The sequence below is a fragment of the Chanodichthys erythropterus genome, chromosome 13 (assembly GCF_024489055.1).
Source record: "Chanodichthys erythropterus isolate Z2021 chromosome 13, ASM2448905v1, whole genome shotgun sequence".
In the NCBI taxonomy this organism is placed as follows: domain Eukaryota; kingdom Metazoa; phylum Chordata; class Actinopteri; order Cypriniformes; family Xenocyprididae; genus Chanodichthys; species Chanodichthys erythropterus.
Genome location: NC_090233.1, coordinates 11,698,217 through 11,713,483, shown reverse-complemented (window position 1 = coordinate 11,713,483; position 15,267 = coordinate 11,698,217). Strand labels below are relative to the sequence as shown.

Here is a 15,267-nt window from a genome sequence, read left to right as displayed (position 1 = left end):
CCGGTTTCACAGACGGGGCTTAGCCTAAACCAGGATTAGGCCTTAGTTCAATTAAGCATCTTTTATAAATGTACACTAGAAAAAAACATTATTGGTGTGCATCTTGAGACAAAACAATAGCACTGATATATTTTAAGATCTGTCAGTACAAGTTGCTTTCAGTTAAAACAGCTCAAACATGCATTTTAGTCTAGAGCTAGCTTAAGTTTTGTTTGTGAACCCGGGGGTTAGTGTACTTCAAATCTTAAAAGTATATACTTTTAATAAACTGTACTTGCAGAAAATATTATTGAAATAAAAGGCCACTTAAGTGTACTTAAAGAGAATACACATTAATGACTATGTTTCTTATTCAGCAGTATCTTTAACCATAAAACCAAAAGAAGTAATTCCGAAATTACATGTAAAAATGTACTTTAGTCCTACTTAAGTTGGTAAAAAAAGCACTCTAAAGTTCAGCTAACTGCATTTAATATAAATTCAAACTATAATACATTTTCATTGCAATTAACATCTGAATAAGACAAATGAAAATTACATTAAGTATATTCTTTTAAAGTATATAATTTTCATAATAAGTATTGTAATTCAAACTCTGCTAAAGTGTACATATTTTTCACAAGGGTTGTATGCATTTCTTCATTCTGTGGACCAAAACAGATCATTTTGGGAAAAATGCCTCTTGTGTTTTCCTCTAGTATCACTGGCTGCTTGTTGAACAATAATAAAGACCATATAGTTTCTGCATGGGGTTTATTAACATGATTAGGGATCTAAGATATATCAGCCACCATATCGGTATCGGCCGATATATTTTTAATGTTAATGTTTTAATGTTCGTTCGTTTTAAATATCGTTATTGTCCTGGTAAGAAAATGTGGCCAATATATTAAAGCCGATAAATAATGTATTATTTCCTTCAGCTGAGACACTTCAGATGCGCACTGTTAACCATGATGGTTTTGAATTGCTTGAAATATGATAGAAAACACTTCAAAAAGGAAAATACAGTTACGTTCATCATGTGTAGCACAGTCTGTCATATAATCTATATAAAATAATAATGAGAACATTAAAATTGTGTGTTTGGGACATGGCTTTTAATGGTGAGATTTTTGTTTTTGTAATCAGGCTCTCAAAAATTATATAAAAACTTTTTAGTTGTAGATTTATAGATTATCGATCAATATATCGGTTATCGGCCAAAATTTTCATATCGGTGCATCCCTACTTATGAGCAAAAATGTATCTGAATACTGTTGAACTCAGTGTAATGTCTAATGCGCAAGAGGTTCGAGGATTGCGTTTGTTTCATCAGATAAATCACTGGTATGTTTTTTCTCACAGTTGCTTCATACTGTCTGACAAAACTGTACGGCTCATACTTCATTTTCTTATTCTGTTGATTATGGGATGAAATTATTCCCTAACATGTTTTGGGCAGTTTTTGCAAGACCCACTCAGGCAGAGAATATCCAAATGTCAAATCACTTTTAAAATGCTGGATTTGTTCACATGACCTTTTAGATGCGTTTTAGAGTTTTGTGCGCTGTAAATTTGTGCTGTTGGATGACATTCACAACATTCTTCAACACAGACGTGTGTATGTGCGCATGAATCATGCAGGTGTTGCTGTGATCGTCATGCTCCAGTAGTTGACATAAATGACTCCTGTGACAATAGTTTTCTCCACACATTTTAAAGGCAAGCAAGATACATTCAGTACAGGGCATGTTTCTTGTTTGTTTGTTGTTGTTTTTTTTTTTTGTTTTTTTTTGTTTTTTCTTGTTGCATGACAGTAAATTTAACATATTCAGGCAAAATTACCATATGAGGGAGTGCACTAAATGTATATATACATTAGTGATATACACTAATGATAGTTCAGTCCTGCTAATGATTATGCACGTTGGTTAAAAAAGATCAGTCATTTCGATGCCTTTCCATCTTGCCAAAAAATGTTTCAGTAACCAACTCAGGTGCAATACTTCCAGAAGTCATTGAGAACTGTAAATACAAAGAGATATCAGAACCAGACAGTGCTGAATACAGAGGTGAACTTGGATTAGCACTAAAGGGACTTGTGTTACTTCATTCAGAACTGACACAGGACCAACTTGACCATACGCCCTTTAACTTTTGGTATGCCAAGAAAAGCAGCAAAACTGATCTCAGATCTGTTATGCTGTGCATTCCCTGTTTAATAGAGTAAAGCTGTGTTCACACTACCAGCAACAAAGTGATACAATCTCCTTAATTTCAATGGAGAGCTATAATTTTTTGTGATAATCCAAAAGCCTATGGAAAAATCATATTGGGTTTTTGTCAAGGGAACCAGTGATGCTAATAAACTTGTGTCATCTCTGCACCGCTCATGTTTATCTTTATGCAAATGAAAAGCGACTTTCAGGAGGGACAATCTATAGGAGTAAAGTCAGTGGAGCGCACGTGATCCGTTACCTGTAGTGTTGCCAAGTCCACGGTTTTCCCGTGGAATTGAGCTACTTTAACACTATTACCACAGGTTGTTTTTCAAGCAACCCCAAATAACATGATATTTAGCTCCTGGAATGTGAATTTTACGAGGGAACCCCGTCAAAAACACAAATTTTACCCGACAGAATGTGATTTTTACCGGGGGGACCCCCTGAAATGCAATTGGGCTAGTTTTGGGCTAGATTTGAGTAGAAATCAGTTGCGTTTAGCAACTGTCCTGTAATTTATGATATGTCTCCTTGTTCATACGGTGGTACTCGCCATGCTGAGTCCAAGCCAGAATGGTTTTGTGAACCCAGACAGACTGGCGGTGCTTTCGCCGCAGATAAAAAGCCGTGATGGCAAAGAGCACTCGCTGTTTCTCGTTCATCTTTAATTTTGAGCATTTTTTGTACTGATTCCATTTATATTAGACTTTTCCCTCCAAAATGTTTGTTTTTAGTGGCAAGAAAACGTATTCATTGTCTACAACATGGAATAACATCCGTGAATGTCATTCATAAACGTTAGGCAACCAATATGGGACTGCCCACAAGTGACCTCAGACTGCCAGCAACACTTTATTTTCTTTTTCTTTTTTGCATATCTAGATTTTAGCCAGATCAGTTTATGAAAGTCTGAACAGCAAAAAAAAAAAACAAACAAAAAAAAAACATGAAATCTGATTTTTTCTAATCTGATTCCAACCAGGGAGGTGGTTTGAAATGCGATTCCAATCAGATTTTTACAGATGTGTGTGTCAGTCTGGATGCTCTGGCTTCTCAAATCGGTCACTGGACACACAAGTCTTACTTGATCACTTGCAATGAACAGTGCGGACAGTCTGCCTAAAAAAAAGATCTGATTTGAGAAAAAAATTGATTTGGATTTGCAGTCTGAAGATAGTCGCTGGCAGTGTGAACGCAGTGTAAAGCTTATGCTTGAATTTTTTTTGTGGAAAGCAAATCGAACTATCCAATAAAATTGAATTGGATTGAATTCAAACAACATAAAAATAAAGAACCAGATTGTAAGTGTAACAAATACAGTGAATCTTGCTAGCTTTGCTGACCTAGGTCTAGTTTCTCAAATTCAACACATATGAGCCAGATCAAAAGATTGCAAAACTGATCTCAGTTCAATATAAAGGGTAGAATTCTGTTTGTGCCTGTTTTTTGTGCTGAGTTAAATGTTTTTGTCTTGACTGGGTGCTATGGAAGCTTGTTTCAGCCACAGAATAAAAAAATAAAAAAAAGTTATTGTGACTTTTTATCTCACGATTCTGACTGTTTTCTAACAGAATTCTCAGTTTGTATTTCACAATTCTGATTTTTTTCTCGCAATTCCCAGTTTCTCTCTCACACTTATGAGGGATTGCGAGTTATAAACTCGGAATGGGAAAACGGTCAGAAATATGAGATATACTAGCAATTGCGAGAAATAAAATCAGAATTGCAAGATAGAAAGTCACAATTAACTTTTTGATTTTTTATTCCGCGGCAGAAACGAGCTTCCGTAGGGTTTAGCAGCGTGCTGTCAATTTACCACAGAAAATTGTTTTTGGTTGTAGCTTTAGTTTGCAAAAAATAAAAGATGCATTTTCACAGTAATGCACTTGCTATAGTGGAAGTCTATGGGGCAAGGCATTGCAATATGACAAATGTTAAAATACATACAATTTTGAAAGACTAATGTGAGAAAATCTCTTACTACCCTTCTCTGTACAAAGCATCAGCCGAGCTTCACATTTCAGCTTAAAACCTTGTAGTGCATTTGCCCCTAGATGTCATTTTAAATGCATTACTTTAAACAACATTTTTATTTTTGCAAGCTGAGGATCAGTCCAAATGATTTTCTGTGGTAACAGCAGGTGGATTTAAGAGCCTTCTGATATTCAGTAATGACTGATGGGAAATGAACAAAAGATATTAAGCCAATCTGTGTCTTTCTGTCTGAAATCACGGAATGACACAAACACGTTAAAAGTGAAGCGCTTCGCTTTTCATTGTCACTGACGCAGCTTGTATTTGTCAAACACACAAAGCAATACTAGCACAGTTCTCTGGTCATGTTAACCTATGACCCTTTATGACTATTTGTGAACTATGACCTTTAAATTATGACTCTGTCCACTTAGTGCAAAGGATGCTGACCGCTGAAGCCAAGCCCCACACATGTGATGCCTTACAAAAGTATTCAGACCAAGAACCAATTTTTAAATTATAATGAATTACAAATCCTGCACATAAGTATGTATCTTCTGCACAAAACAAGCACCAAAAATAGATTTGAAAAAATAATGATCCTCTTTGCCTGCTATTATTCGAGCAAACATATCTGGCCCAGTCATACTTCCCAAACATACATCTGTGGGACTTGATTTTGTTGTGGGAATTGATTGGATGTTTAGATGGTTGTGGCTTGCTATTGGTGGATCTCATGTGAGTGACAGGTTGTCCCGCCCTCGCGCTGTGCTACTTTCTTTTTATCACGACTTTAACGATGTTTGCGTTCAAATTTTCAGTTTCAGTTCCAAACAAAAGATTTTAGATTTTCAAACTAAAGTAGAAAAACGCTGTTTCTATACCAACTCATTCTCATGGCATGTTAATAGCTATTTTGCGTTTGGGCGAATTGGTGGCTAATTTGTATGAATTCATACAAATATTATTCACGCATTACACTGATAGTTAGGTTTAGGGATCATGCTTACGTTTTTCCTAAACAATCGTACATATCCGTACGAATGGCATTGTGCAATTCATACGAAATCTGTGTTTGGAATGGTTTATATCAGACTTTCATCAAGCGCTTCAGTTTTAAGTAAAATGTGAGGTAAGATGTTAGTAGTATTTTACTAAAGAAAAGCTGAACGACCAACAGTAATATCCAGCGATGCAAACTACTCAACTTTTGTCTTTCTGAATCGAAAAAAATAGGTTGTCAGTTATGTGTTTTATATCATTCATAATTGAATGTGACGAGACTAGAAGCATTTTTCTGTTTTGAGTTTTCAAAATATTGAATGTGTGCATATTTTTTAATATTATCTGCAAAAAAGTTCAAATTCATTCTTAAACAGTTAAACTGGTTCTCATTCTTTTACTGTTCTTTCTTGATCTTTATTCCCTTAAATCCATTTTAATTCCTTTAAATAAGACTATTACCATTGGGGTCTTCTATTTTTTATTTTTATTTTTTAAATTAAAATCACTTAGAAAACTAATAGCACACCTCTCTTAAACAAGCCACATGTTTTGAGGTATCTTTCTTGTGGGATGAGTTCTGATCAGTTGTTTGATAGCAATAGTAGCAGTGACTAAATTACTTGTTTTTAAATGTGTGAATTGGTGAAGGTCTGAATATGTTTGCAAGGTACCATATACACACTCCCACGCCCCTCCCCTAACTTCTCTTAAAGGGACAGGTGCACCATTGTAAACACAAGGAGAGATGGAAAGGAGGGAAATGGAGGAAGACTTGTGATGTGTCCAAACAGCTGTTTGCAGTTGCTGCATGTTGCTCCCGTCACACGCCGGAGTCTTTGCCACGCTCTCCTGCACCGCGAGAATGAAACGTGACAGGCGGCGAATGCCCCAACAAAAGGGACGGGCACCTCAGAAACATCTTCACTTGTGTAAAGTCCACCTGGCTTTCATTTCCCAAGTCACTCAGGTGCAACACCAGCAGTGGAGAGTCGGAGCGAAAGAGTCACTTCATACACGCGCGCAAACACTCGTTCATACTTTCTTGAGCACACACTCGCACATCCAGGCCCACGCGGAATCTGAGCAGATTTCCGCAGAATGCCTACGATTCGCAAACTTTTACACATCATGCGCCCGGCACATTGTTCGTTTAATAAATATTTGATAATGCTTCCAGCTGCCAATAATAACATAGCACTCTTAGCTTCATTCCATTGCACAGAATTCCGCAGTTGGAACGGTGGCATTCCATAGTGAAAACGGCGGAATTCCACAATGGAAACTGCAAAAAAGTACAGATTCCATCTGGGCCTGCTGATAAAGAAGTTTTCTCATTCGCCTCCTTCGATCGGAAGTACGTCCTCCTGGAAGACTGAAACTTCAGTCTCTGCGAATAAAGAAATGGAAATGTTCTCGTTCGTCGCATTTCTGTGATGTTGCGGACAGCCGTTTCCATGTTTAATTGGTAGGTTATGTTGGGATATTTGAGTAGGGTTACAGAGAGCAGTGCGGTATGGGCTGGAAGCATGTTGAAGAAGGCATGCAGGTGTTGTAATATACGGGAGAGCAGAAAAGCGATGGTACGCCGTGTTCCGTCTTTCCCCCCCTTGCTTTCTTTGTCTTTTCTGGCTGCACATGTTCATGTCATCTCTCTAGTTCCCTCACGCACGTGACTCTTTCTTGGAGTGAGGCTTGTTGCCCAGGAGAGCATCCATCTCGCTCACAGTCTGAGGCGTCATCTGAGACAGCACCTGGAGAGAATATGAAAACAGTGTTATTAGAACGGCTGCGTCTCATTGATCAAACGTGTCAGTAAAGACGTTACAAAAGATTCTATTTTAAATCAGTGCTGTTCGTTTTAACTCTCTAATCAAAGAAATGTATCAAAAAATGTATCACGGTTTCCACAGAAATATTAAGCAACACAAATGTTTTCAACGTGGGTAATACGAAATGTTTCTTGAACATCAAATCAGAATATTTGAAACTTTGTGAAAAAGATGTACACTTTTGCACACTTAAAAAAGTAATTATTATGTAAAGTGTGAATTGAATGTAATGTTTTCAGACACTCAACTGCATGTTTTATGCAACTAAATGTATTATACTTAACTTAAGAGTGCTTTTTACCAACTTAAGTAGGACTTAAATACATCTTTATGTCATTTCATAATTCATTGTAGAATTAAGTGTAGAATTTCTAGCATTTATGGTAAACAAAAAAAACTTATGTAAATTCTATTAAACATACAGTATGTCATGTATTTAAATATTTGTAATTACACATTTTTGTGTAATGATACAGTTGCAATTTAGTACATTTAAAAAATATTTAAAATGAACACACTACAGTAAAAATTATAAATTATAAGTATTTTACATGTTAGTCAACATTTGAAAATAAGTGCATGACAAAAGACTTTAAAAGTAAAACTTTGCATTTTACATCATTATAAAAGTGCACATTTTAAAAGTGTACTTAAGTGTCTTAAGAAACAGACAGTAGTCATGAATGATTACTTTCTTTAAGAACACTTTAGTGGACTTTTATTTAATTAATATTACAGTATATTACCTGCAAGTATAGTTTTTTTTTTTTTTTTTTTTAAATATACTTTTAAGAGTTAAAGTGCACTGCAAATACACATGTAATATAATTTTTTCACAAGGGAATGATTTCTGAAGGATCATGTGACACTAAAGACTGGAGTAATGATGCTGAAATTTTGAATAAAAGTTTTTCATCACAGGAATAAATTATTTTAAAATATATTAAAACACAAACAGTGTGAGTGTGTGTGTGTGTGTGTGTGTGTGTGTGTGTGTGTGTGTGTGTGTGTGTGTGTGTGTGTGTGTGTGTGTGTGTGTGTGTGTTACCCGAAGCGCTCCGAGGTTCTCAAGAAGTTGGTCTGTATTTGAGACACCTAGAAGTACAGAACTGACCCCTTCACTGCGCAAACACCACGCTGAGTGAGAAATTTCACAATGTTATTTTAGACAAGCACTTTTTTATTAAGAACATGGAGACATTTGAATGCACAGGCCGTTTAGTGACTGTCTGATGCATATACAAATTGCAATGGCACTTTCTCAGTCTGGCATGCTTTAATATAACTGACTTATTTTTCACAACTCAGCACATATAAGTGGATGATTCTTGGCCAGAATAAGCTTGAAAGTGAACCAGACCATTGGCACCAATAGTCAAAAGTGTGGCTGAGCAGAGAAACACTCACCAATGGCAAGTTGAGCAGCCGTGCAGCCCAGCCTGTCAGCCACCAGATGGAGCTCTTTGATTTTTGCAAGCTGTCTGCGCCCTTCTTCACTGTACACTCGCTCCTTTAGCCACTGATAACCCTAAAAAACAATCGAACATTGATAAGAGACCATGTATTCATCAAGTACAGGGCTGTAATATGAATGTCATTGCATTAGATAACAAAATATCAACTCAAATGACATCAGGAAATTGAAAAGAGATACATATGAGGAGGAGAGAAAATCTACGGTTGACAAACTCTCTATGACTCACTTTCATTGCAGCTCTTGAACAGTCTGGAACGCCATCGCTGTATTTTCCAGTGATCAGCCCACATGCGAGAGGAGACCAGGTCATCGCTCCAACACCTGGCCGAGCGTGTGACAGTCACAAGACATGGAGTTTAAGTTGACATCTGTCCTAATTAAAACTCAAATCAAACAATTAAGTCATAAAATAAAAGTAATTAATTTTAAAATGTACATAATTTAAGAAGACGGTCATTGCAAAAGTTGCATTTGCATCATAGTACTGTGGTTTGAACTACTTCTTCAGACCATTTTGTTTATATTTTCCATCTGGAACATGGGGACAGGGTTAGTTTCATTAAAAAGTCCCTGCTGGTAGATTCAGTATTAACAAAATATATATTTGTAGCATAAAACATTTCAAAAACACCAAAAAAAATCACCAGTGACTGATTTTCGGAGAGCTCATATTAGTGTGAAAAACACTTAGTAGATTTTCCCTATCTGTAACTATCTGCGCTAATATACAGTAGAGTGATCAGTCACATGACATCTGCGGCCCATGGCACTTTGCATACTTACAAAACATCACAACTGCCATTTGGTTTAATGGCACATGTTTTGGTTTAATAACACATTTGGTTTAAAGATAGACAATTGAAAGTAATTATATTGTCCTCTGGACTGTTTCATGTTAAAATAGGATGAGACAGCATACGTGTGATGTGTTAACCTAGCGTTCACGTCTGCATAGAGAATGTATCTGGCTTTACACATTAGATTAATGCATATGCTTGTGAAAAAGATGGTGCTTAACAGTACTAAATGTGCACTTAGTGTATTTCAATTTTTAAAAGTATATTTAAAAAAAAAAAAAATGTTCTTGCAGATAATATAATATTAATGAAATAAAAGGGTACTTCACTGTACTTAAAGAGAGTACACCTTCATAACCGTTTCTTACAATTAGGTAGCCACACTTTAAAATGTAAAATTGTAATAATAATAATGTAAAATTCAAATTTTTAGTTTAAAGTACATTTTATATCATTGTTTTTAGAATGTTCATGCTTTAAATAAGTACACTCATTTTGATGTGTTGACTAACATACTAAAGTATATGTAAAATACTTGATTATAATTGTAGATAATGTAGTATTCAATATTACATGTACTAAATTCACATTAAAGTACATTTTAGCTTACCATAAATGCTTGTCAGTACATTCATCAGTGCACTTTAACCATATTTCAAAGACAATAGTAGTAATTATGAAAGTAATTTGAAATTATATAGATGTACTTAAGTCCTACTTAAGTTAAAAAATCAATACATTAACACAAACTATAATACATTTTCATTTAATTGCAGTTAACATGCAATTGAAGGGATAGTTGTCCCAAAAATTATCCCATGGTTTACTCACTCTCAAGCCATCCTAGGTGTATATGACTATCTTCTTTCAGACGAACACAATCAGAGATATATTTAAAAATATCCTGGCTCTTCCAAGCTTTATAATGACAGTGAATGACAATAATTGTTTTAGACTTCTAACTCGTGGCCGGTGTTTTGTTTTGCTCTATCCTCTGCGCGTTCGTCATTACATCATGCGTCGACTCGGGTCAGAGGTTACTCTTCCGCCACAAATCGATGTGTATGGCTGTCTGCCAGGAGCTAGTTATTATAGTTAATAAAGTTTTAAATATGGATATTTTTCTTACTAAAACCAATCACTTCACTTCAGAAGGCCTTTATTAACCCCTGGAGCCATAATGATTATTTTTATGATGGATGAATGTGTTTTGTCGGGGGTTTTTTTGGCTTCAAAATGTGGCCCCCATTCACTTCCATTATAAACCTAGGAAGAGCCAGGATATTTTTAAATATATCTCAGATTGTGTTTGACTGAAAAAGATAGGATGGCTTGAGGGTAAGTAAATTATTTTTGGGTGAACTAACCCATTAAGTGTCTGAAAACATTACATTCAGTTCGCATTTAAGTATATTCTTTTAACATATATTATTTCCATGCTCCTTTCAAAAGTATGGTTAATGGTAATGTCCCAATTGTGTTTCATTTTAAGGTAACTTTTGTGGACTGACCGATCTTGTGGTAGAGCTCTGGCAGCTGCACCTCGACTTTATCCCTCTGGAAATAGTGATACTCGGCCTGCTCACATACTGGTGGGATTAAGTTAAACTGCCTCGCTACAGAGTACGCCTCCTAAACACACAAACACACACAGAAGACAAGAAAAGGTTAAATTTTCCTTTCTTTGGCCGAGATGTTAACAACCAGTGTTGTCTACAGCAGTGTTGAGGAGTAACTAAAAGAAGTGACACTACAAATTTAAAGGTACACTATGTAGCTTTTTCTTGTTCAAAATGAACAAAATTTACATCAATACATCAATCTTTCTTTCAAAACATGTTTTTGCCTTACCCTGATTCACTATGGTAAGCCTTTTATAAGTGTTTATATTCTAGACCTGTCGGGATGATTTTCGTACATAGGTCACTCGCCAATGCATGTAAATAGAGAAAAGTTGCTCCGGCTGCTTTGACGCGTGACTGGAGTGGGTGTGGCAGACTTTAGTTGTCACAATGAGCAAGAAAGGTTGACATGGAGCTGCTAAAGCCCTAGGTATACTTCGTTTTTTATGCATATGCACACAGTCGAACATACAGCCTTGCAAAGTATACTTCACTTGACTCGTACGAGTACACAGGTGTTCGATGCATGCGCAGTTTTGAGCAATCTCTCGCCACGAGTTACAACCCATGTACATATCTTTGTATTCTTTCATGCTAAAGTACATATGAGGGTACTTTCTAACTTCTTCGCACAATCTCTCATCTATATAGGCCTCTATTGTCACTGTAGCTCGCATGCGTTCCAGTGTGGTGAGAAATTGAGTCCCCCCAGGAATCGGGTCTCCTTTAGGACTTGAGTGATCCCATTGGTTCAACAGACTTTTAATGGGTAGTATTTTTAGCGCCTGATTATAATTCCTGCAAAATCACATTACGATTTCTATCATTTAAAATGCGTTGTAATTACCATTAATGTCTTTTAAATTACATGGTTTATATACTAGTATATAACTAAAGCTATATTGTGAAATCAAGCATTGCTAGTTAATTTATTAAAAAATTATAATAATAATATTATGTACTATACCACATTGCTATTATTATGTAAAATCAATATTAAATTACTTTTACAGAACATAGTATGTTGAAAAACAATCCCTATCCTTATAAAAAAATACATTTTTAGGCATGGTTGTGTTTTTTGCAATACATAGGCATTCATTTTGTATTTCAAGCATATTGTTTGTGAACTTAATGTAATAAACATCATACAATAGTGAAATAGGTTAAAATTAGTCCAAACATCACAATAAAAACTTTTTTTTAATCAGGCATTACCGCCTGGGTCCTAAAGGAGACCTGATTCCTGGGGGGACTTGATTTCTCATGACACCGGTCTTTTCCGTTTATGCAGTTTTTCTTCATCTACCTTGTGAATCGATGCCCCCAGGGCACGGGTGCAACCTTGTGGATAATTACTGCAAAAAAATTTAATGCGCATGTGTGACCTGCACATACATTTAAAATGCCCTTAGGTCTTGGTAGCTTGTAGTGTAATAACTACTATAAATTGCAAGCTTGTGGCTTGACAACATACAGTTTCAAAGTTTCCCAACACTGGTATACACTTATTTCATTACAATGGTAAATGTGTTATATAATGAAGAACAGATGCTTATGGAATGAACTTTGGTATATTGAGGGACGACAGATCCTACCATGATCTCCATGGCACTCCAGCGTGACGTTCCCCAGTACATGGCCATACCCTGGTTTATAACAAATGTCATCGCACGTACTACCTCTGAAAGAACAAACACACAACAGTGCTCATGATAAGCGATATAGCATAAATTATGCATTGGTAACACATGCCATGCAAGATGTAAAAGCAATGATAGACCTTCCATAGGGCTGTTGACATCGTTTCGGTTGGCAAAGACAATATCCACATAATCCAGCTGTAGTCTAGACAGAGAGCCTCTGAGACCTGTAGATACATCACCATCACTGTCTGTGCGCTTAATTATTATCATCATAATGGAGGCGGCACTTTACCTTCTATGATGTGTTTTCTAGACAGGCCTCTCTCTGTCTCTGCCCTGAGGATTACGAATGCAGATGTCAGAGAGAAGAAGATATGGAATCAGAAAAAAACTCAAGATGAATATATTCACTGATATATACTGTATTTGCTGATCACTTGAGATTTGTATGTGGATATTTTGAGACTTTACTAACAGATTTTGGTTCAAAAATAAATTTAAGTTCTTTCAACTGCACAGTTACATTTGTAAAAGACATTTTGTTTATATATTCATTTGGACACTATCCTGACACATTCGTGTCATTCTGAATATATGCTTGTAGAACTGAACAGATACTCACTGTCCTCCCCAGTAGATCTTAGTCGTTACTACATAACTGGACCGTCTGAAACAGATTTTTTTTTGGGGGGGGAAATGGTGGTTATTATAGAGAGGACAAGCCTAATCCTGTCCTATAAGTTTGCTCTACTGAATCCAGATAACACCCACATCCAGGGCTTGACATTAACTTTTTTGCTCACCAGCCACTGTGGTTAGTGGTTTTCCAAAGTTACTAGCCACTTAGCATTTTCACTGGCCACAATTGTGACATTGATGGAAAAATTGCCATATAGATATTTTTAATATTATCTCATAATTTGGCAGCAGGTATATTAGGCTGCTGTCACTTTAAGACCTGATGCACGGATCCAATATACTGTTACACATGCGGTTTCTTTCTCAACTGTTTAAGTTCACTTAAAGCATCACCTGACTGGCATTTTGACATTATTTTGTGTGTATTTGACTGTTTAATCACAATAAGCAGCGAAAAATAACTCAATTTAGTACTTTATGTGCGCATACTTTGGGTGTGAGCACAAAATCTGCGGGAACGAGTAAAATTATCCGAATGCACGCAATCTCACGCCGAAATTCAAGCCCTGGTCAGCGGGTGTTAATGTCAAGCCCTGCCCACATCTACTCTGAACTCAACCTGACAAACCCAGAGCAAAAAAAGAAATACAAGATATAATGTAAAAGATTAACTTAATTCATGCAAACTGATTTGACACAAAATTCACCCAAAATGAGAGGCATAAGAATAAAAACAGGTCACCTCCAGCCTTTCTTCTTAATGATATTCCCTAGAGTGATTTCAGCCCTGCAGAAAAAAAGGACACAAAATCTGAAAATCAATTATACATTATTATTATTATTATTATTATTTCTACACTGGGAAAAAAGAAGATTAGATTCATTAGATTAATTAGCCTCAATCTCAGTCTTGTTTTTAAGAAGAAATATTTTAGCTGATATTCCACAATGGCTAAATATATTACATATATATTACATAAACGTATTATAATATATATATTACAGTAGTCATATACATTTTATTTCTTACTCTCAGTATATTAATTGCATTTATACTCTATGTAAGGAAAAAGAGAATAAAGAAACAAATGATAGAAGGGCAACAACATGACAGCAAGAACAAGAGGAGAGTGCTGAAGAGAATGTGCATATAGAAACAGAGATTGAGAGGAAAAGATTCGTAAATGCCTTGTGGCAAAACAAGCCATGAACAGTTGAGCACACATTTATCAGGTGCCTCGGCTCTCCGCATGCATTCAAACAACTGAGTCTGTGCTCTTGATGTTTAGTAGTGTTGTTTGCTAAGACAAGCATCACTATTACTGTTTCTTATGTGAACATACCAAACTCTATTAAGCTTTAGCATGTAACTTGTATCACATTGTTTGTGTATGGGCATGATGATATTCAAAAATATATAGTTTTTATTTCAATAAAAAATATGAAATGTTTTGAAAATGAAAGCTTCTAACATGAAATAAGAAGTAAAGGTAACAGGTAAACCTTGTGATTACCCTTATGAAAAAAGTGTACTATTTTGTATTGAGTGTGCACTTATGATCTTATAAGGATATATATATATATATATATATATATAAAAACTGTATTTGCTGATAATATAATATTAATGAAATAAAAGGCCACTTAAGTGTACTTATAAAGAGAGTAAACTTTCATGACTATAATTTAAAAAGTGCACTTTGTAATAATGTTAAGTTAAAAGTTTTCATTTACATTTTAAATCAGTATGTTTTAATAATCGTTTGTCGTGATTTTAAGTGCAATTATTTTGATGTGCTCACTAAAAAACTAAAGCACATATACAACTTTGTTGTGTTTTAAATATACTAATGTACTACAAATGTGTAATAAAAAAGAATTTAAATACATGACATACACGTTACAATAGAAATTATATTATAGTACTTTTTAAAGTATATATAAGTATATTTTACAGTTTACCATAACTGCTTGTCAGTACATTCGGCAGCACACTTTATATTTCAAAGACAACAGAAGTAATTATGAAATTACATTAAAGATATACTTAAACCCTACTTAAGTGGATCAAAAA

At 35.4% G+C, this 15,267-nt stretch overlaps 1 protein-coding gene across 1 annotated transcript in view; it reads right to left on the bottom strand.

Moving 5' to 3' along the window:
- Positions 1–5,563: 5,563 nt before the first annotated feature.
- The window catches only part of LOC137033953 (voltage-gated potassium channel subunit beta-3), a 39,692-nt gene continuing 29,988 nt past the window's right edge, over positions 5,564–15,267 (bottom strand). The window contains exons 5-14 of the mRNA XM_067406467.1: positions 13,936–13,980; positions 13,177–13,221; positions 12,847–12,890; positions 12,692–12,778; positions 12,507–12,592; positions 10,798–10,918; positions 8,716–8,810; positions 8,420–8,540; positions 8,061–8,149; positions 5,564–6,934 (exon numbers count right to left, since the gene is read on the bottom strand). Of these exons, the coding sequence (XP_067262568.1) occupies positions 6,845–6,934; positions 8,061–8,149; positions 8,420–8,540; positions 8,716–8,810; positions 10,798–10,918; positions 12,507–12,592; positions 12,692–12,778; positions 12,847–12,890; positions 13,177–13,221; positions 13,936–13,980 (823 nt within the window). The 3' untranslated portion in view covers positions 5,564–6,844. The remainder of the gene's footprint in view (positions 6,935–8,060; positions 8,150–8,419; positions 8,541–8,715; positions 8,811–10,797; positions 10,919–12,506; positions 12,593–12,691; positions 12,779–12,846; positions 12,891–13,176; positions 13,222–13,935; positions 13,981–15,267) is intronic.